This window comes from Vulpes vulpes, chromosome 1 (assembly GCF_048418805.1).
Source record: "Vulpes vulpes isolate BD-2025 chromosome 1, VulVul3, whole genome shotgun sequence".
NCBI classification, from domain to species: domain Eukaryota; kingdom Metazoa; phylum Chordata; class Mammalia; order Carnivora; family Canidae; genus Vulpes; species Vulpes vulpes.
In genome coordinates, this window is record NC_132780.1 from 25,555,305 (window position 1) to 25,573,335 (window position 18,031).

The following is an 18,031-nucleotide window of genomic DNA, read 5'->3' on the forward strand; positions in this document are numbered from 1 at the left end:
CTGTAGTCTACTGTGTGCAGTAGTGTTATGTCTATTTTTCTTAAAGGATTTATTTATCCATTTTAGAGAGAATGCATGAGGAGGGGGAAAGGACAGGCAGAGAGAGGAGGAGAATCTCACACAGACTCCCCACTGACTATGGAGCCCGATGCGGGGCTGATCCCACCACCCTGGGATCGTGACCTGAGCTGAAACCGAGTCAGATGCTCCACTGAGCCACCCAGGCCCCCCCCCCCCCCCCGCCCTTTTTAAGTAAACTCCATGCCTAGTGTGAGACTTGAACTCACAGCCCAGAGATTGACTTACATGCTCTACAGACTGAGCCAGCCAGCTGCCCTGATAGCATTATGTCTACAAAACAGTGTACATACCTTAATTTTAAAAAGTCTATTCCTAAAAAATGCTAACCATCTGAACTTTCATCAAGGCTTAAGCACTGATCACAGAACACTGTAATAAATATTGTAATAATGAAAAGATTTGGAATATTCTGAGAATTACCAAAATGTGACACAGAGACACGAAGGGAGCAAATGCTGTTGGAAAAATGACGCGGACTTGCTCCATGCAGGGTTGCCACAAACCTTTGGTTTGTAAAAAGCACAGTATCTGCAAACCACAGTATCTGCAAAGCACAGTAAAGTGAGGCTCAATAAGAGGCGTGAGTGTTTTTGGAACATCCATCCCTGAATGAGCTTCTGTTAAAGCAGTTTGAGTGAATGTAGTTTTTCTTAGGTGTCACAGTTTAGTACAGTTTCAATAACTTTTCTGAGTCTACTAGAACAGTTTATTTTGTAAATTATGCCTGTTTGTTTTCACATTTCAATCAACAAATAGATGTAGTACCTAGTAAAGGATCTTGTTCTGTTTTCTCTTGGACAATCTGTGATCAAGTGACTGATGCCACCCTGACACCAGGGCGCCTTTGTTACTTGTCCCCTGCTTGGTGTGTGCTGATGACACTCCTCAGCAGTATGAGAGTGCCTCCTTACCGCTCTTCACAGCTCGGGCATTCCCACTCATTTGTTCGGAGGCCACTTAGTTGGACATTAAGGTTCTTTCTGCTCTTCCTTATTAGACGTGATGACTACAATAAATAGGCTTGTCCGTTTGTCCTGCCAGTGTGTTGTCATTGGGATAGCTTTCCAGAGAGAGAAGGACTCAAATCTTAAATGCATATGCAATTCTGTAAGGTATTTGTGGACTTTGTACCATTTTGCCCTCTTACCAGCAGGCAGTCGAAGCAAGCCTCTCCCCCAGATTTGGTGCTGTAGTGTGTTGTCAGAAGGGTGAGGAAGGAATCTCTACTTCCATGTATGAGGTGAATATCACATCCTGTAGGGCCTTCCCTTTTCTGTTTCGTTTTTTCTTTTTTCTTTAAATTCAATTTGCCAACACGTAGTATAACATCAGGTGCCCTCCTCAGTGCCCGGCACCCAGTTACCCCATCCCCCACCTCCTTCCCTTCCCTTTTCTGTTCTTATCTCCCCTGATTTTCTTCTACTTTTAGAAGCTCTTTTAAAGTCAGTTACTAACCTTTGTGATAGGAGTTATTTCTTAACCCTTGCTGCTGTGTGGCGCTGGCTCCTTGGAGAGGACTTTGCTTAGGTCCCTGGCCTCTTGTTCCCATCTACGTGGGTCTCAGCCTCCGTCACAGAAGCCATGCTGGACTTCTGCACTCCTATCTTATGTCTGTGGTTACTTTGTGAATCTTTTCTTTCCTGTTTTCTGAGGAACATCCTCCAGTGACTTCCAGAGATTTGTGGGAGATGTAACTTTTGAGGCCATATGTGAACGTAAATGTCTGTACCCTCAATTGGGAATTTCACTGGGTATGGAAGTCTGGGTTCAAAGTCCTTTTGCCTCCATTTTGTGGGTATTGCTTTCTGGTTGATGATGAAAGAGTATGTCTAGTACCTCTTTATTTTTTTAAAAAAGACTTTTTAAAAGGACTTTATTTTTCTTAAAGCAGTTTTAACTGCCCAGCAAAATTGAGCAGAATATATGTTTTTCATATGCTCCTGGTGCCCTCTCCCTCGGCCTCACCTACTAGCAGTATCCCCCAGCTGATAGTACATTGGTTACAGCTGATGCAGCCACAGTGATATGTCATGATCACCCAGAGTCCATTGTTACCTTAAGGTTCACTCTCGGTGCTGTATATTCTGTGGGGTTTTGACAAATGTATAATCACTCACATCCACCTTTCTGGTATCATTCAGAGTAGTTTTACTCCCTAAAAAATCCTATTTTCCAGCTATTCATTTCTCTCTCCTCCAAGCCCTAGCCGCCACTGACCTTTTACTGTATCCATAGATCTGGCTTTCCCAGGATGTCATAGAGTTGGAATTCTGTGTAGCCTTTTCAGATTGGCTTCTTTTCACTTAGCAGTATGCACTTAGGGTTTTCCTTGTCTTTCTATGACTTGATAGCTTGTCCTTTTCAGTAGTGAGTAATACTCCGTTTGTGGACGTACTATGGTGTATTTATCCAGTCACCCACTAAAGGATGTCTTGGATGCTTCCAAGTTTAGGGAATTCTAAATAAAGCTGCTGTACACATCCATCGGCAGGTTTTTGTGTGGACATGTTTCCAGCTTCTTTGGGTAAATATCAAGGACCATAATTGCTAGATCACATGGTAAGAGTATGGTTTGTAAGAAGCCACCAAACTGTCTTCCAGTGCGGCTGCACCAGTCTGCCTTCTCTCCTCCATGAATGCGAGTTCCTGTTGCTGTACATCCTCTCCAGTGCTTGATGTTGTTGGTGTTTTGGATTTTGGCCATTCTATTAGATGTGTAGTGGTATCACATTGTTTTTAGTTTGCATTTCCCTGATGACATATGATGTATAGAGCATCTTTTCATACAAGTTTTTTGCCATCTCTGTTTTTTGGTGTTAAGCTCTTTGGGCCATGTTTAATCAGGTGGCTTTCTTATTGTTGAATTTTAAGAATTCTTTGTATATTTTGGATAACAGTTCTACATCACTTTTCTTCTGATTGTCTTGTCATTTTCTTGATATGTCTTTCACAGAGCAGCAGTTTTTTATTATTAATGAAATCCAATTTCATTATAATTCATAATCTTATTAATTTCTTTCATAAATTAGGCCATTGGTGTATTATCTAAAAAGTCATCAACATAACCAAGGTCATTTGGATTTTTTCCTATGTTAACTTTTAGGAGTTTTACAGTTTTGCATTCTGCATTTAGGTCTGTGATCCATTTTGCGTTAATTTTTGTGAAGCATATAAGATCTGTGTCTAAATTCATTTTTTTGCACACGGATGTCTAAGTCGTTCCAGCATCATTTATTAAAAAGACTGTCTTTTCGGGACACCTGGGTGGCTCAGTGGTTGAGCATCTGCCTTTGGCTCAGGGCATGATCCCGGGGTCCTGGGATTGAGTCCTGTGTCGGGCTCCCGTGCAGGGAACCTGCTTCTCCCTCTGCCTCTCTCTTTCTGTGTCTTTCATGAATAAAGTCTTTTTTTTAAAAAAAGACTGTCTTTTCTGTATCGTACTGTTGTATTGCCTTTGCTCCTTGTCAAAGATCAGTTTACCATATGTGGGTCTTTTTCAGGGTTTTCTGTTTGATCTATTTGTCTATTCTTTAGCAGGTACCATGTTGTTTTGATTAGTGTAGTTTTTATAATATGTCTTAAAGTCAAGTACTGTCAGTCCTCTAACTTTGTTCTCCTCCTTCCGGATTGTGTATGCTGTTTGGATCTTCTTCTCCCTATAAGCTTTAGAACTAGTTTATTGATAGCCACAAAATAACTCGCTATGATTTGTGTTGGGATTGCCTTGAATCTATAGATCAAGTTGGGAAGAACTGACATCTTGACAATATTGAGTCTTTCTGTTGGTGAATATGGAGTATCTTTCTTTTCTTTTTTTTTTTTTTTTGAGTATCTTTCCATTTAGATAGTTCTTTGATTTCTTTCACCACTTTTATAGTTTTCCTAGTATCTACCTTGTATATAGGGTCTGTAGTTACGTCTCCTCTTTGATTTCTCATGTTAGTAATTTGTTCTCTCTTCTTGTTACCCTCTTTAGAGATTTATCAGTTTTGATCTTTTCAAAGAATGAACTTTTGATTTTATTGATTTCTTGTTTAAAATATTATTGGTTTCTGTTATAATTTTTATAATATCTTTTGCTTACTTTGTATTTAATATGGTTTCCTCTTTTAGTTTTTTAAGATGGAAGCTTAGATTTTTTATTTAGATCTTTCCTTTTTTTCTAATACGTGTATTCAGTGCTATAAATTTCTTTCCGTGCGCTGTTTTCCCTGCATCCCACAAATTTTGTAAATTGTATTTTCATTTTCATTTAGTTCAAAACATTTTTAAGTTTGTCTTGTGATTTCTTCTTTGAACTTTGTATTTACAAGTGTGTTTAATCTTTGAGTATTTGGGGATTTTCCAGCTACTTTTCTCTTATTGAATTTATTTTGATTTTATTGTTTTTGAGCAGTTGTAGGATTTCTGTTCTTTTAAATGTGTTAAGATTTGTTTTATGATCCAGAATGAATGCTTCATGGGAGCTTGCAAAGATTGTGTATTCTGCTGTTGTTGGTCTGTTGATGTCCATCACATCCATTTGATTTGTGGTAGTGTTGGGTTTGACTGTCCTCACTGATTTTCTGCCTGCTGGATCTGCCCATTTTTGATAGAGGGGTATTGAAGCATCAAGTATGATAGTGGTTTCCTCAGTTTCTCTTTGTAGTTCTGACAGTTTGCCTCATGTGGTTTGATGTGCTGTTGTTAGGTGCACACATGTTAGGGATTGTCCTATCTTCCTAGAGGATTGATTGCTTTATCATAATCTCTTTTTCCTTGATGACTTTTCTTGCTCTGGAATCTCTCTGAAATTAATATAGCTACTCTCGCTTCTCTGATCAGTGTTAGCATGGTATATCTTTTTCCTTCTCTCTACTTTTAATCTAAATATATCTTTATATTTAAAGTGGATTTATTGTGGAGAGTATATAGTATGGTCTTGTTTTTTGTTCCACATTGACAGTCTTGGTCTTTTAATTGGTGTACTTAGACATACTTAAGGTGATTATTGGATTAATGTATGCTATATTTGTTTTGTTCTTTTATTTTTTAAGAGACTGTCTTATAGTTTGCAGGATGCATTTATAACTAATCCAGTTCACTTACAGGTAAGCTACGATAATAAAGTACTTGTTAGTATTCTGAAAAAAATGTTACCAATTCTTGTAAGAAGAATAAAAACAACAGGTTTTGTTTTACCTTCACTGATTCCATCTCTAATGATCTTTCTACACATTTGAGTTTCTCAGTTGTATCATTTTTTCTTCTCTCTAAATAATTTCTGTTAATATTTCTTGTAGCTCAGGTGTCTTGGCAACAAATTCTCTTAACTTTTGCTTGTTTGAGCAGGTCATCATCAGCTCCACTCTTGAAGGGTAGCAGAATATAAAATTGCAGGTTTTTAATTTTATCCCAGCACTTGAGGTCTCTCAATCTGCTCTATGTGGGCTTTCTGAGGAGTCATTGGATGTGATTTTTGCTCCTTTCTCCACGCGTAAGATGTTTTTTCTCTGGCTTTATCAGGAGTTTTTCTGTGTCCTTGATTTGCGGTGGTGTGAATATGACGCACTTCTCTGTGGTTTGGGGGCACTTATCCTGCCTGGCCTTCTCTGGGTTAGTGTTTGACATCAGTTTGGGGAAATAGTCACTTCATTTACTTCTCGTATTCCCCTTGTATTGTGTTACTTCTTTGAAGTTGTCCCAAGGTGCTTGGATATTCTGATTTATTTTTTCCTGTCTTGGTCTTTTTCTCTTAGCTTTTCAGGTTTGGGGGTTTCTGTTGGCATGTCCAGAAGCTCCAGGATTCTTCCTCAGCCCCGATCAGTGATTGCTGGGTTCATATTGGCTGCGTTTCTCACTGTTCCTGGTCCTTGCCCTTGGGCTTTCTTCCTTTTCTCCCTTCCACTCTCCCCTGCCTTGTATGGTTTTAATCAAGCACTTTCCATGATGCCACTTTCTCCATGGTGAGTCCCCCAGACACATCTTCATTCCCATTATGGTGTGATCTCTGCCATATCTTTTTAATTTTTTCTGATAACTTCTCTCTGTTTACATTACTCATCTTTTCTAACGTGTTGTCTACATTTTTTTCATTAGAGCCCCTGGCTTATTATTGATAGTTACTTATAATTCTTGGTCTGATAATTCCACCATCCCCGTCATACCTGGGTCTAGTTCGAATGCTTGCTTTCTCCTCAAACCACGTTGTTTGCTTTTTAATGTGCATTATAATTTTTTGACTAAGACACAATGTACGGAAGAAGGAAGCCCATCAGTCTGCAGTGATGTGACGACGGGCCATGTGGGTGGCACATAGTTTGTGGTGCTGTGATCCCGTCTCCTTTTGTGAGTTGTGCCACTGGGTGACCACCTCCTCCTGTGGGGTAGGACAGTAGGCAGCTGGACTTTGCATGTCCCTTCCCTCAGGCCAGCTGGGCTTGGGTATGAACCCCAGAGGTTAGGCTCTTGAGGGCAGGCCTTGTGAAGACTTGAATGCTTCATTGAGTTCTACCTGTGTACTTTTCCCCTCCCTCTGCTGGAAGCAGGAGGAGATTTTTCTCTGATCTTTCCTGAGAACTTGGTGTGGAGCTCCCAGGGTGAAACCTGCAGAAGCGTGGAGCCCTGCGTTCCCTCAGCAAGACTAGTGGCTGGAGGGTTTGTCCCAGACTTGTCCACACAGAGGCTCCAGCTGCCTGTCGCTCGGGCGTCCCTGCCCTGGTTCCCGCAGAAGCTTCTGCCTCTTAGTTCTGTCTCCTTGTCCATATCCCCAGGTCTGTCTCCGCTTTGGGGAGCAGTGGTTCACCCTGTGACTTCGCTTCTCTGGACAGTCGAAGAAGAGTTGTTGATTCTTCATCTTGTTCAGCTTTCTGCTGGTTAGGGGGCAGGGAAACTTTAGCTCCTCAGGTGCCACCTCAGAACCGTCCTTTCTGCCCACCACGGTCGGTTTTCAGGAGCTCTTGCTTTCCCTCTTGTTCCCATGTGGTGACTGTGATGGCCTCAGGGTTCTAGAGGATACCAGTTCTTTCACTTCATCTGTATAGCTCTGAGATCATTCCATGAACAGCAAGCTGCTCGTCTTAGAGAATGCATACTGGTGGGGGATTCTTGAGTGATAAAGAGAAGACTGTGTCCCCCGTGGTCCTCCTCTGGCTGGGGTGTGTGGTGACTTGTGGGTCGGAGCTTTGCCTGGCATGCAGACGGCACAGCCCAGATGCTCAGCTGCCCTGTCCTGCAGTGCTCCACGTGGGAGGGGAGGGTGCAGATGCCTGTGGCAGGTCCAACAGACCTTGGGCGATCCTTCGTGTCTGCTTGCTTACCTGCTCTCCTCAGCCCATCCACCCCAGGCCTTGAGATGTTCCAGGGATGCTTCAGGGAGATCTGCTCTCCTTCCGGGCTGTGTCTTCCCGGGTGGCTGGACTGGGTCGAGGTCGGGAGGATGTCCCTCTGACGTCACCTATGAACAGTAACAGAGAGTCCTGCACAGACCGGTTGGCTGTCTGTCTCCCTGTTTACTTAACTTTAAAATTATAAATGTAGTATTAGGAAATGTGTGTTAAAACACACTCTTCAATATGAGGCCAAGGAGAGAATGCTTTGGGGATAACCCACAAGCCTTCCTCCTTCAGCCAGGGAACCACCATCCTGAGCTTGTGGTCTTGAGGCTCTTTGTTCTCTGTATAGTTTTGCTGCTCAGCATGAATTTTGATGACCTTAGTACCTGCTGTGATAGCTGCATCCCATGGATTGTGTTTCCAGTTTTCTTCAAGGTCTGATTTCATTGTGGTTTTTGTCTTTGAACTATGGACTTTTAGAAGTTTGGTGTTTAATGTTCAAAAAAACAGGTATTTGCGGATACTATTTCTGGTTTAATTCTGATGTGGTCAGAGCACGAACTTCTTAGGATTTCAGGTTAAGTGTATGGAGGGTTTGTGTTAGGAGCAGGTGGTGTGTCGGGGTGAATGTCTCGAAAAAAATGCACGTTGACTGTTTATGGAGTTCGGGTCTTCTGTGTCCCCACCAATTTTCTACCCGCTTGCTATGTCCGTTACCGAGAGAGGAATTCAAGTATGTACAGGGAACGGGGGGGATTTTTCCTGCGGGGTTGTCAGATCTTGCTGCATGTACCTCAATGTCCTGGGACAAGGTTCACACGCAGCCTGTGGTTAAATGTGGCTTCTTGGTGTGTGTATGTGTGCTGTAACCGCGTGCTCCATTGGGGCTGGAGGCTGCTAAGTCCATGCACAGGGCTTCCTCAGGCTAGCCCCACACACTCTCTTCTGTCCTGGCCCCGCTCTTTCTGACAGTGAATCTGGAGCCAGGATTCTATTCTCTTTGTGGCCGTACATTTAATGCTTCTTTCATTGGCTGGCTGTCTTAAAAGTATTTTATTGGTTGCTGGTTTTTAGAAACGTGATTTAGGATGTGTCCTCGTCTGGTCATCGTTGGCGTCATTGAGCTTACTGGCCATGTGGTTGTGCACTTACTGTATCGAGAGGGCTCCCTTCTTCCAGAGTTGTTGTTTCTTTGCCATGCAGCCCCCTGTGTCATTGGTGCAGTTCGCTGTACGTGGGGCCAGGCGACGCTGGCCCGCAGGCCACCAGGGCCGTTCCCCACTGCTGGACAGCGGCACTGGTCTTTGCGTCCGTCAGGCCTGGCCTGTGGCTCACCACGTCTGCTCATCTTCATTTCAGAGCATCTGTTTTCCACCCGGTCATTCCCGTCTTTTCTTTTCTCATATTTTTTTTAAGTTGTATCTTCCTTTATGTATTTGAGAGTATTTTTTACAGCACTTTTAGCACCTCTGATGGTTACTTATACTGACTGGGTGTGGTGCATGGTGCCGCTCCCCATTGGTAATGTGTTGTGGCACATTGGGATCCCCTTGGCCTCTTGAGTTTGTTGGGTCAGCAGATGCCAGGATGGGCAGTAGCAGTTTTTATTCGTAGGGCTCCTTCAGCCTTCCTGCTGAGGGGCCATCTCTTTGTGGCTTTTACTGATGGCCCACAGGTTCAAATAGGTGGCTGGCTGGACTTGGAACAACTTCCTGCTTCCCCCACCTCCAGGTGTTTGGAGGTCCTCTGAGACCCCCTGGCCCCTTGTCCACCCAGCTCTGGCTCTCAGCTTGGTGTGCCAACTGCTTCTGGTTTCCTTCTCTTCTTGTCATCCGCATGTTGCCCCGGGAACACTGTCTGGGTCAGCATGGGGCCCCGTATGGCCTTCTCATCCCGGGGTCTTGTCCCGCCCATCGTCCCAATGGCCGACACCCAGGTCTGCCTGCTGCACCTATAGTGGCTGGTAGCAAGAACACAGTTTCTCTACCTGCTAACTTCACGCAGGATCCTTATTCACTTTTGTAATATCTGTCCATGTGATTTTGGGTGGTTTTTCGTGGCTGATTTAGGGAGGTAAGCTGTTGTTCTTGTCATTTTATCTTCCCAGAACTCCTCTTATCTCCTTTTTAAAAGTTAGATACATAAGTGGCTTTCTACATGTTGGCTGTTTATGGTTTATTTTCATTTCATGCTTTATATAGCAGCTTTTCAGAATTTATTTTTTCCCAAGTTCTGAAGTCTTTTCTGTCCAGTTTTTATTGACTTATGTTCACTTCTCTTTTAGGCCATGCTGGTGTGTCTGCAAGCATGATGAAGAAAAGGACATCCCACAAGTAAGCAACCCTGAAACTTGCTTTTAGCTAGCAGGTGTGGCCTTAGGTGGCATAGGGTTTGAGACGCCAGTGTGATGCCATCTCCCGCTGCATGTTGGGGACAGGCATGCAGTCATGCCCCTTGGCCTTGGCCTGGCCTTCCCTGTCTTAAAGCCCCCTGGCCCATGATTTCCCCTCCAGCTCCATGGGGCTAGACTGTTGTGGTGCGGGTGGCAGGTGTGTTGTGAACCTCTTCTGCTTTTGTCCTCGGAAGGGCTGCACGTTCTTGGCATGTGGGGTCTCTTCTCAGATCTGCTGCTGGACAAGAAGCTCCCTGGGGACAGAGGCCTGAGCTCATGCTTGAGGGCCTGCCTAGCATGCTGACGGGCACTTGCTCACTGCTTTATAATGTCTCCAAATAAATGAAAAGCTTGTAATTTAGAGAAGGCATATGCATGTTGAAAGACAATGAAAAAACTGTGTATTTTAAGTGACTGGTATGTCATAAATCCTAAATTCTGTAGGTACTAGAGTAAAAAGCCACTTTTCTCCCTCAAGTCTTTGCATACAACATAGTTACATTTAAAAAGAACATTGAGACCCTCTCTTAAATGAAAATACCGTGCTTGTACTGAATTACATTTAACGAGTTTCACAGAACCCACCAGGTTCTGGTCGTTGCTACTGCCCCACGGAAACCACTCTAACGATCCAGTTCTGATTATTTGAGTCTTAATTGTAGACTCTTAACCCTGGAAGAAACCCTCGGGCCCTAGCTACCACCTCCGGAGCCTCTCCGTACAGCAGTTCTTTCCAAATTATTCATACTGAAAGGCTTGTGAAGCACCTCAGTCACCACCCTTTGTGGGCGAAGAACACGAGACACTGTGGCTGTTGCAGAGGCTCTGGATGCGTAAGCGTGCTTTTCTCTGGCGCTCGGTGGTCAGAGCACACGTGCTTCCTCGTGGACATGTAAATATCTGTAGTGCGAGGGCCAGCAGATGACTTGGAATATAAAGTGTGATGTTGAGGTGAGTACGTGTGTCCTGGAGGTTTGATAAAGCACCTCCCAGATTTTGTGGATTTGCCCATTACCTTCATGGTTCTGTCACATCCAGTGATCTACTTCATCTAATAGATTGCTCTTCGTGATCAAACCATAGCATCACTGGAAATGGTAAACCATCCCTTGACCCAAGTAGAAGGTAACAAAACAAACACAAGCCTTAAGTATTAGGTAACGATAGAAACATAAATACAGCAGGGGAGAGAAGCAGAGCACAATGTTAATTCTGTGAGGCCAGAACAGTTCCCACAAAACAGATTTTGCCAGTCAGTTAATACTGGGCTATAAGAATGTAATGTGCGTTCAGTTTTATCCTGTTTTACACATTCCTGGGTGTCTGTGACTAGAAGATCCTTTACTCAGGATTTTGGGTCCTGTTGGGTTTGTGCAAGGATTTCACGAGCCCCGTCGGAAGCACTGTCGTTTGTTAACTCTTGGCTCTGAGGTGCTGATGATTTCTTGCCCTGGAGCACGAGGAATAAACACCTACCTATTAAAGCTTTGCAGTCTATATATGTGCCAGCTGAAAGCCCTGGTCCCCTGTGCTCTTTGGTGCACTAGCTTGGACTAGTGCTTGTTTCAGTTGAAAGAGTGGAGGGCTATGACCAAGGTACTTTGTAGCCAGGAAGAAAGGAAAGCCCGGAGGTTCCCATTTGCCTGTGTCTTCTAATTGCCGCGTACATCTGAAGATGGAGAAAAGAGGGACGATGCACGAGTGTACACATTTCACAACAAGTGGCCTCTGGAGGGGCAAGAACGCTGGTGGAGTAGCCCCGGGCCAGGAGCTGGTTCGAAGCGGGATGCTGGATGGCTCTGCTGGGCGCCTCGGCACTTTGTTCCACCTGCCTCGTACCACTTTCTATACCTAAAAATCCTCCTGCGGACCAGGATGGTCCCTCTCCACAAGGAAAATGTGTGTGGAAGCCACATACAGAGAAGCAGACCTGGAGCTTCACTCTGCCCTGTGCTTCCTGCACCACTGCCCTCCAGCACGCAACCCCCTGACCTGTGGCCATGCTGCACCCCGTGTGGTTTGGGGAGATTGAGCAGACACCCCACTGCTGGACAGAGGCACAGAGACACCCAGCAGACGAGTACGGTGGGGCCCCCGTCCCTGTGGGTACCAGCAGGATTCAAGGGTTCAGGTCTGTGCTGGAGCACTGCTGCCCCCAGAAGTTCGTGGAGCTACGGAACAAATGTGCATGCCTCCTGCTGGCCAGTCCTCTCATGGTGTTCTGGGAGCACATTGGTGACAGGCCTCTCCCCGCCCCACCCGCGGTAAAAGTGTGGGTGGCCCTAGGACAGCCTGGGCTAGAGCAGCTGCATGGGTCTACGTGGACTGGGCTGCTTTCCATAAACACAGGACGGCGCTGAAAATTATCTTCTCTTCCTTATGGTTGTCTTCACAACCGTCTCTTTTTCCCCAGCTTACGTGATAGTAAAAACGCGGCATATAATACAGCTACATAAAAAATAGGTGTTAATTGACACTTCTGTTACCAGTAAGGTTTCTGGTCAAACTGTTCCATTTTGAGTAGGTCAGGAGTTTTACCCAGATTGTTGACCATGTGGGGGTCAGTGCCCCAATCCCTTTTTGTTCAAGGCCCAGGAGTGCTTTTCGCAGGGAAGGTACAGTTGGGGCGCGTCTAAGGTGAGTTTAGCTATAGTTGTTCTTTGTTTCAGTTCTTCTTTTTTATTTTTATTTTTTTAAAGATTTTATTTATTTATTCATGAGAGACACAGAGAGAGGCAGAGACACAGGCAGAGGGAGAAGCAGGCTCCCTGCGGGGAACCCAATGCAGGACTCGATCCCAGGACTCTGGGATCATGCCCTGAGCCAAAGGCAGGCGCTAAACTGCTAAGCCACTGAGGCGTCCCTGTTTCAGTTTTTAAATGGACATCTGGTTCTTCCCTAATTTGAAGAGTGGATGCATTTCCACTTCCAGGGTTTTGGTATATTTTCCGCTAATGGACTTTAGAGAATGGACCAGAGCTGTCACATACTAAGTAGAGGTACTTCCAGGGAGTGCTGTTCCATTTGTTAAGATTTAGGTCACTGACAGTGACAATGACAGAAACTCTCCCTCCTTTTCCTCGAGTCCCTGGATGGCCTTGGGCACTGTTCATGGCATTCCCATCGAGGGGAACCCTGAGTCCTTTCCTGCACAGAGGCTGAGTGGCCAGTCCAGGCTCCCGCACGGAGTACCCAGCGAGCACACCGTGTTTCCATGGGGAGCGTGTTCCTGCCTCCTGTTAAAGAGTGGGGGTGTCCATCATAAACGTGGGGACTACAGGGGCAGTGGAGCAGCCATCTAGGTGGAGCCCACATGGTGCTGAGGGCCTTGAACTGATCAAAACCTACAAGACTTTTTAATCTGCTTGTGAGTCACCACTCTTCAACCAGTGAGGTGGAGAGAGTGCTGGAAGGCCCTCAGTGGTGGGAGGGCTAGTTCCTGGAGCCATAGCATAGCATGTAAACAGCCACAGAACTCATAGCAATTTGGGTGGAAGATGCACTTGCCCTGTCCTGTTGTGATACTGTCCTGTGACGCCGGCAGTGGCATAGCAGCTGTGGAACTTTTATTAAAGCCACAGCTACAGGAAAGCAGTCTTCTTTCTCTGTGCTGCTGTGCATCTTGTCAAAAGACAGCCGTGTTGATTTAATCAGTATTTTCTTCTGAAGTCTGCTAGAATACAGAGCAAGGGAGCTGCTTTTCTAGGACAGTACTAAGTAGAATAAAGAGAGAGTGTCATGAATTTATATGTCAAAGTACAAAGTCCATACTGTGGGACAGGCATTTACTGGTTCAGTGCTGTGGTAGTTGAATTTGGATTTAGGACGTGTGAACCCTTTACTACTGGCTACTGAAATAAGACCTTCCAGTCCTGGAGGGCAGTTCGGGGCAGTTCAGGGTGGGTCTCAGGCATGGAGGGAGCCTAGGTAAACAAGTGGAAGGTCTCCCAACACAGAATTTCTTCTCTGGATGATAGAACAAGTGGAGTGGTCGATTCAGAACTTAACTGAAGTGTTGAGCAAGGTACAGAAGTGCCCCCTATGGTCTCGGTGTACTTTTTCCGAACACGAGTGCATAGAAATTTGTGTTGGTTCCGAGTTGTGCTCCCCCAGGTTGCAGAGCCTGTTAGGTTAGAAGGTTGTGGGATCATGGACTCAGGGCCAGCATGGGCCTACCACATGCGCTCTGATGCCCTTGTTCCTGGCTGCGGCTCCTCGGACGCCCATCAGAGCATGGAATAGGTGTTGCTGGTGCAGTGAGAGTGGCTGTCTGCCAAGTGGCTGGCCCCCGTCCACTCTCCCTGACGGTCCTCACTGTGGGGACACATGGCAGCTCGTCCCTCCCAAGGCCAGACACCAGAGCCTGAAACCAATTGTTTCAGAGATGGCTTCTGGAGATCAGGAGCGAGCAAAGTAGTCATCCGTGCTTACCTCTGCTCTCTCCACTTTATCCTCCACTCCTTGGATCCCGACTTGGGGTGGCCTTTCCCTTGTGCTCAGCCGTAGCCCAGTCCCAGCCCAGAGTGAAACATCTAGGCACCGGTTGGCAGCGGCTGGCTCGTTCCCGAGAACATACAGCAAGTTAAGGGCGGTTAGAAACGTGTGTCCAGGGGAGCTCTCATTTTAAATTAAAGTTGTTTCCGTTGATAATATCCCACCTATGTGCTGCTCTTTGAACTACCCAGAGATGACCCAAGGGTGTGTCTGCGTCTGGACCTTCTCCAGGAATCAGCCACGTTCCTCTGAGTCTGCTTTTAGGTACTCAGCTCGTGAAAATAAGCTTTAATTTTTATTACAGTTCTTGATTTTTATCTAAATTAGCGATTAGCAATTAAAATAAGAGTTAACAACTTGGTTAGGATACAATTTTTAACCTTTCTAGTTACATGCACAATTTAAAACATACACAAAAATGAGTAACGTGTACTGCACCCTGTCAGCCAGCGTCAGCAACTATTGGCATTTTGCCCCATAATAGACTAATAGACTAATGTGATATGTGAGCATGTTTCTTGTTACCCAGGGAAGTTCCCAAACTTGTCGCCAGATTGATGCTGGTTGGAAGAACTTAAATCAGTTTATAAACAATGTATATTTGTGCACTCTTAAATTATATTTGATATTTTAACATGTATAAAAATATTTTAGAATACTCTTCTGTAAACTGGCTGCAGGGGCAGTCAGGTGGCTTGCAGAGTCATGTCCCGGTAGGTGGGGAGCTTGACTTCTGGCTTGAAACACAAGCGTGTTGTTCTAATTACTCATCTTTGTCTTTGGGGCTCCCTCAGGGAGAGCCATCTCTGTCACTTCTTCAGCCACGCTGTTGATTCTTCTTTATTTACTTATTAATTCAGAGCCATTGAAGTGATGCTCTCTAGGTAGAGTTATCTGTGACTAGATGCAGGCACTAGGAGTGAGATTCGGAATTGGTAACGGTAACATGCATAAATCTGTTTTTATATGTAGTTTCCTGCAGAATTAAGATATTCATTGCATTAATTTGGCAGTAATTAAATTAAAAATTGCGGTTCGTTTGCCTGTAAAAATGAACTGATTTTAAGTCATTGTAGGAAAATTTAAAAGCACAGGTAGACACAGAGGAAGACAAGTATTTCTAATGCCATCCAGGGATTACTCACAGCTCTTAGTACTTTAGTTTTAGAAGTCTTTATTTCTCCATATTTGTATGGATAATTATGTAATTATGTATCCAAGGCTTCTCTGTCCCATTTCCTGCATTTCTCTGTAGAGTGCTCTTACGCATGCTGCAAGCCACTATATCAGGGGGCCTGTTGTCGAACGTGCGCACTCTGCTCTGCCGTCATGACCTGGTGTCTGCCCACTACCTTCTGCAGATAAATTCCTGCACGTGGAATCACTAAGAGAACTGTATCTGTACCATAAGCAGATAGAGGACCTGCCTCGCCATAATTTCACATTAAAATAACTCCTCAAACTTTGAATTTTTGTTGCTAATGAACTAGAAAGTTCATCCTACATTATTCTACTGGGAGGCCAGAACACTAGAAATTTCTGGGAGACCTAAAGCATGTTGGAGCAGATTTCTATAAAATGTGAGCTGAGGAATACTCTGCCACTTTGAGGTGAAAAGGAGGACTCCAAAGAGTGACGACCAGAGTAGGCCCTGGAATCTGTGTAGGTCAGAAACCACCAGGGCTGCCTGTAGCCGAGGTTGCCGGAAAGGGGATCCAGCTTGCCTAGATGCCCAGGATGTCCCTGGCCACCGTCCCCAAGGTCTCGGCTCCCTTGCCTCCCCACCACTCTGCAGCCCCCTGCACCACAGCTGCTTATCAGACCCTGCCCAGATCTCAGGGCTCCCCCGGGCCTGAGGGAAGTGCTCCCACTACAGATGCTCTGGTCTCGGCCTGCATGTAACACAGAAGCACCAGGGACCGTCAGGCACCTGAGGAGCACTGATGGAGGAGAGTCACATGGCACCCACCTGCATGAACATGGCCCACCTGCAGAGTTCATAGGGTATCAGGAAGGACGTGAACCTTACCCTTGGATGTCAGAAGGCTTGTTAACTTTAGAGTCACTGTTCAAGAGGAGATCAAGCAATCAGTTTCTAGAAATTAAAGATACTATGTAAGGTATTCAACGGATAGGCTGAATTTCAAGCCTATTTTACCTGATTCAGGAAAACTTGGTTCTGAGGCTTTCAGGAAGGTGAGCAACCCCAGGAAGGTGGATGGTGGATGGACCTGGAAGCACTGCATACCTCTCCTGAGGAAGGGATGGAGGGGGAAGGATCAAGAATAAATAGGGTAGATAATTCTGCACATCTTATATGGACCAAGTGCTAGTTGAGGGGTGATTAAAAACACAAGTCACAAGTTCTGACATTTCTGATTGCAGGAACAGAGAGAATTCTAAAAGCAACTCAGAAAATCTGGTTAAAATGAAGGACCGATTGGCCTGCTCTCTGTAACTTGGAAGATGGGAGACAGTGAACATAGTGTTTGCTGACACAGGTCCTGAGGGAGGAGGGCCTTGAGCCGGACGTGTAGACACGGGTGCAAGGACAGCGTTGGGAGGCTTGCGGGAACATGTACTTGCCTCTGGGAACCCGTCTTCACCAGAGGATATATCTAGAAAGATAAAACGTCTATGAGATGGGAATGTTACAAGAAGCAACAAAAATCCTTCCTTGTTGGTTTCTAAGTAAGGTAATGTATTTAAAAAGTTATTCAGATAAGAATGAAATGAAAAATAATGATTTAGAATAGCAGCCCAGGTTTGAGCATGTCAGGTGGGGTTACTATGTGCCGAGGTGTTTTTCAGTAATTTTCATTCTTTTACTAAGAATTTTTTGCTTGTTTTTGTTCTTGGTAGAGCTAGGAAAGAAAGAAAGCATAGATTTTGATTAATCATAGGTTTTAGTAGGAAAATGTTAAATCTAAGCAGCACTTCAGAGGTTAGAGGTAGCTTCTGTAAGACCAGAGTTAAGCTCTGTGGCTTCCAGTGAGAGCTGCACACGGGGCTCAGAAGCCTCTGTCATCAGCCACACGGACAAAAGGAGATACCACGGGAGGAAGTGAAGGCACCGTGTCGCACAGACACAGAACTAGATGTGGGACCCACCCAGGCTTCCTGTGTGTGGCAGCAGGACTTGGTGCTTCCAGTTCCCATAATGAAGGCGGAGGAAAGGACTGCTGTGTTCCGGGGTGACGGGTGCAGGAGCCCCTTTGGAGAGGACTACCCAGCAGCTCCCCATGAGGGAGAGGGCCTGCGCTGCTGCTGGCCACAGCAGGATAAGGGTCTTCTGCTTGGAATTGCAATGATGCACCGTGGCATGCTTCCTCAGGAATGGCTGCAAGCCACAGCACAGCACCACTTGTGAGCATATAGGGGACGTCGGGGACGCGTGGCCAAGCTGGTACGTGCTGCTCTGAGTCTCCAGCTGCCCTTTGTTTGGCCATGTTTAGGTTGGTTTTGTTGAGAATCACAGGAACAGAGGATGATCCCTTACGTGCCTCTGAATCTAGAATAGAAATCTGCTGGCTGTAGTTTTTTTTTGTAAGCCGACAGAACCAGTGGAGATTGTGTGTGTGTGTGTGTGTGTATGTGTGTGTGTGTGTATACAGATACACATGCACACAAGGACAGAGGTTATTGCCCAGGGAAGACCTGGTATTGCTGCTCCAGTCTGGGGGAAAATTGCGTCTCCCTGTGAGACCACATTTTCTTATGACCTTCAACTGACTAGATGAGGCCCACCTAC

The 18,031-nt window shown here is 45.3% G+C and overlaps 1 protein-coding gene across 18 annotated transcripts in view; it reads left to right on the forward strand.

Moving 5' to 3' along the window:
* SPIN1 (spindlin 1) overlaps nt 1-18,031 on the forward strand; it is a 75,639-nt gene that overhangs the window by 43,708 nt on the left and 13,900 nt on the right. For all 18 annotated transcript variants that reach the window (XM_072761081.1, XM_072761045.1, XM_072761038.1 and 15 more), the window contains one exon: nt 9,679-9,727. In XM_072761081.1, the coding sequence (XP_072617182.1) occupies nt 9,679-9,727 (49 nt within the window). The remainder of the gene's footprint in view (nt 1-9,678; nt 9,728-18,031) is intronic.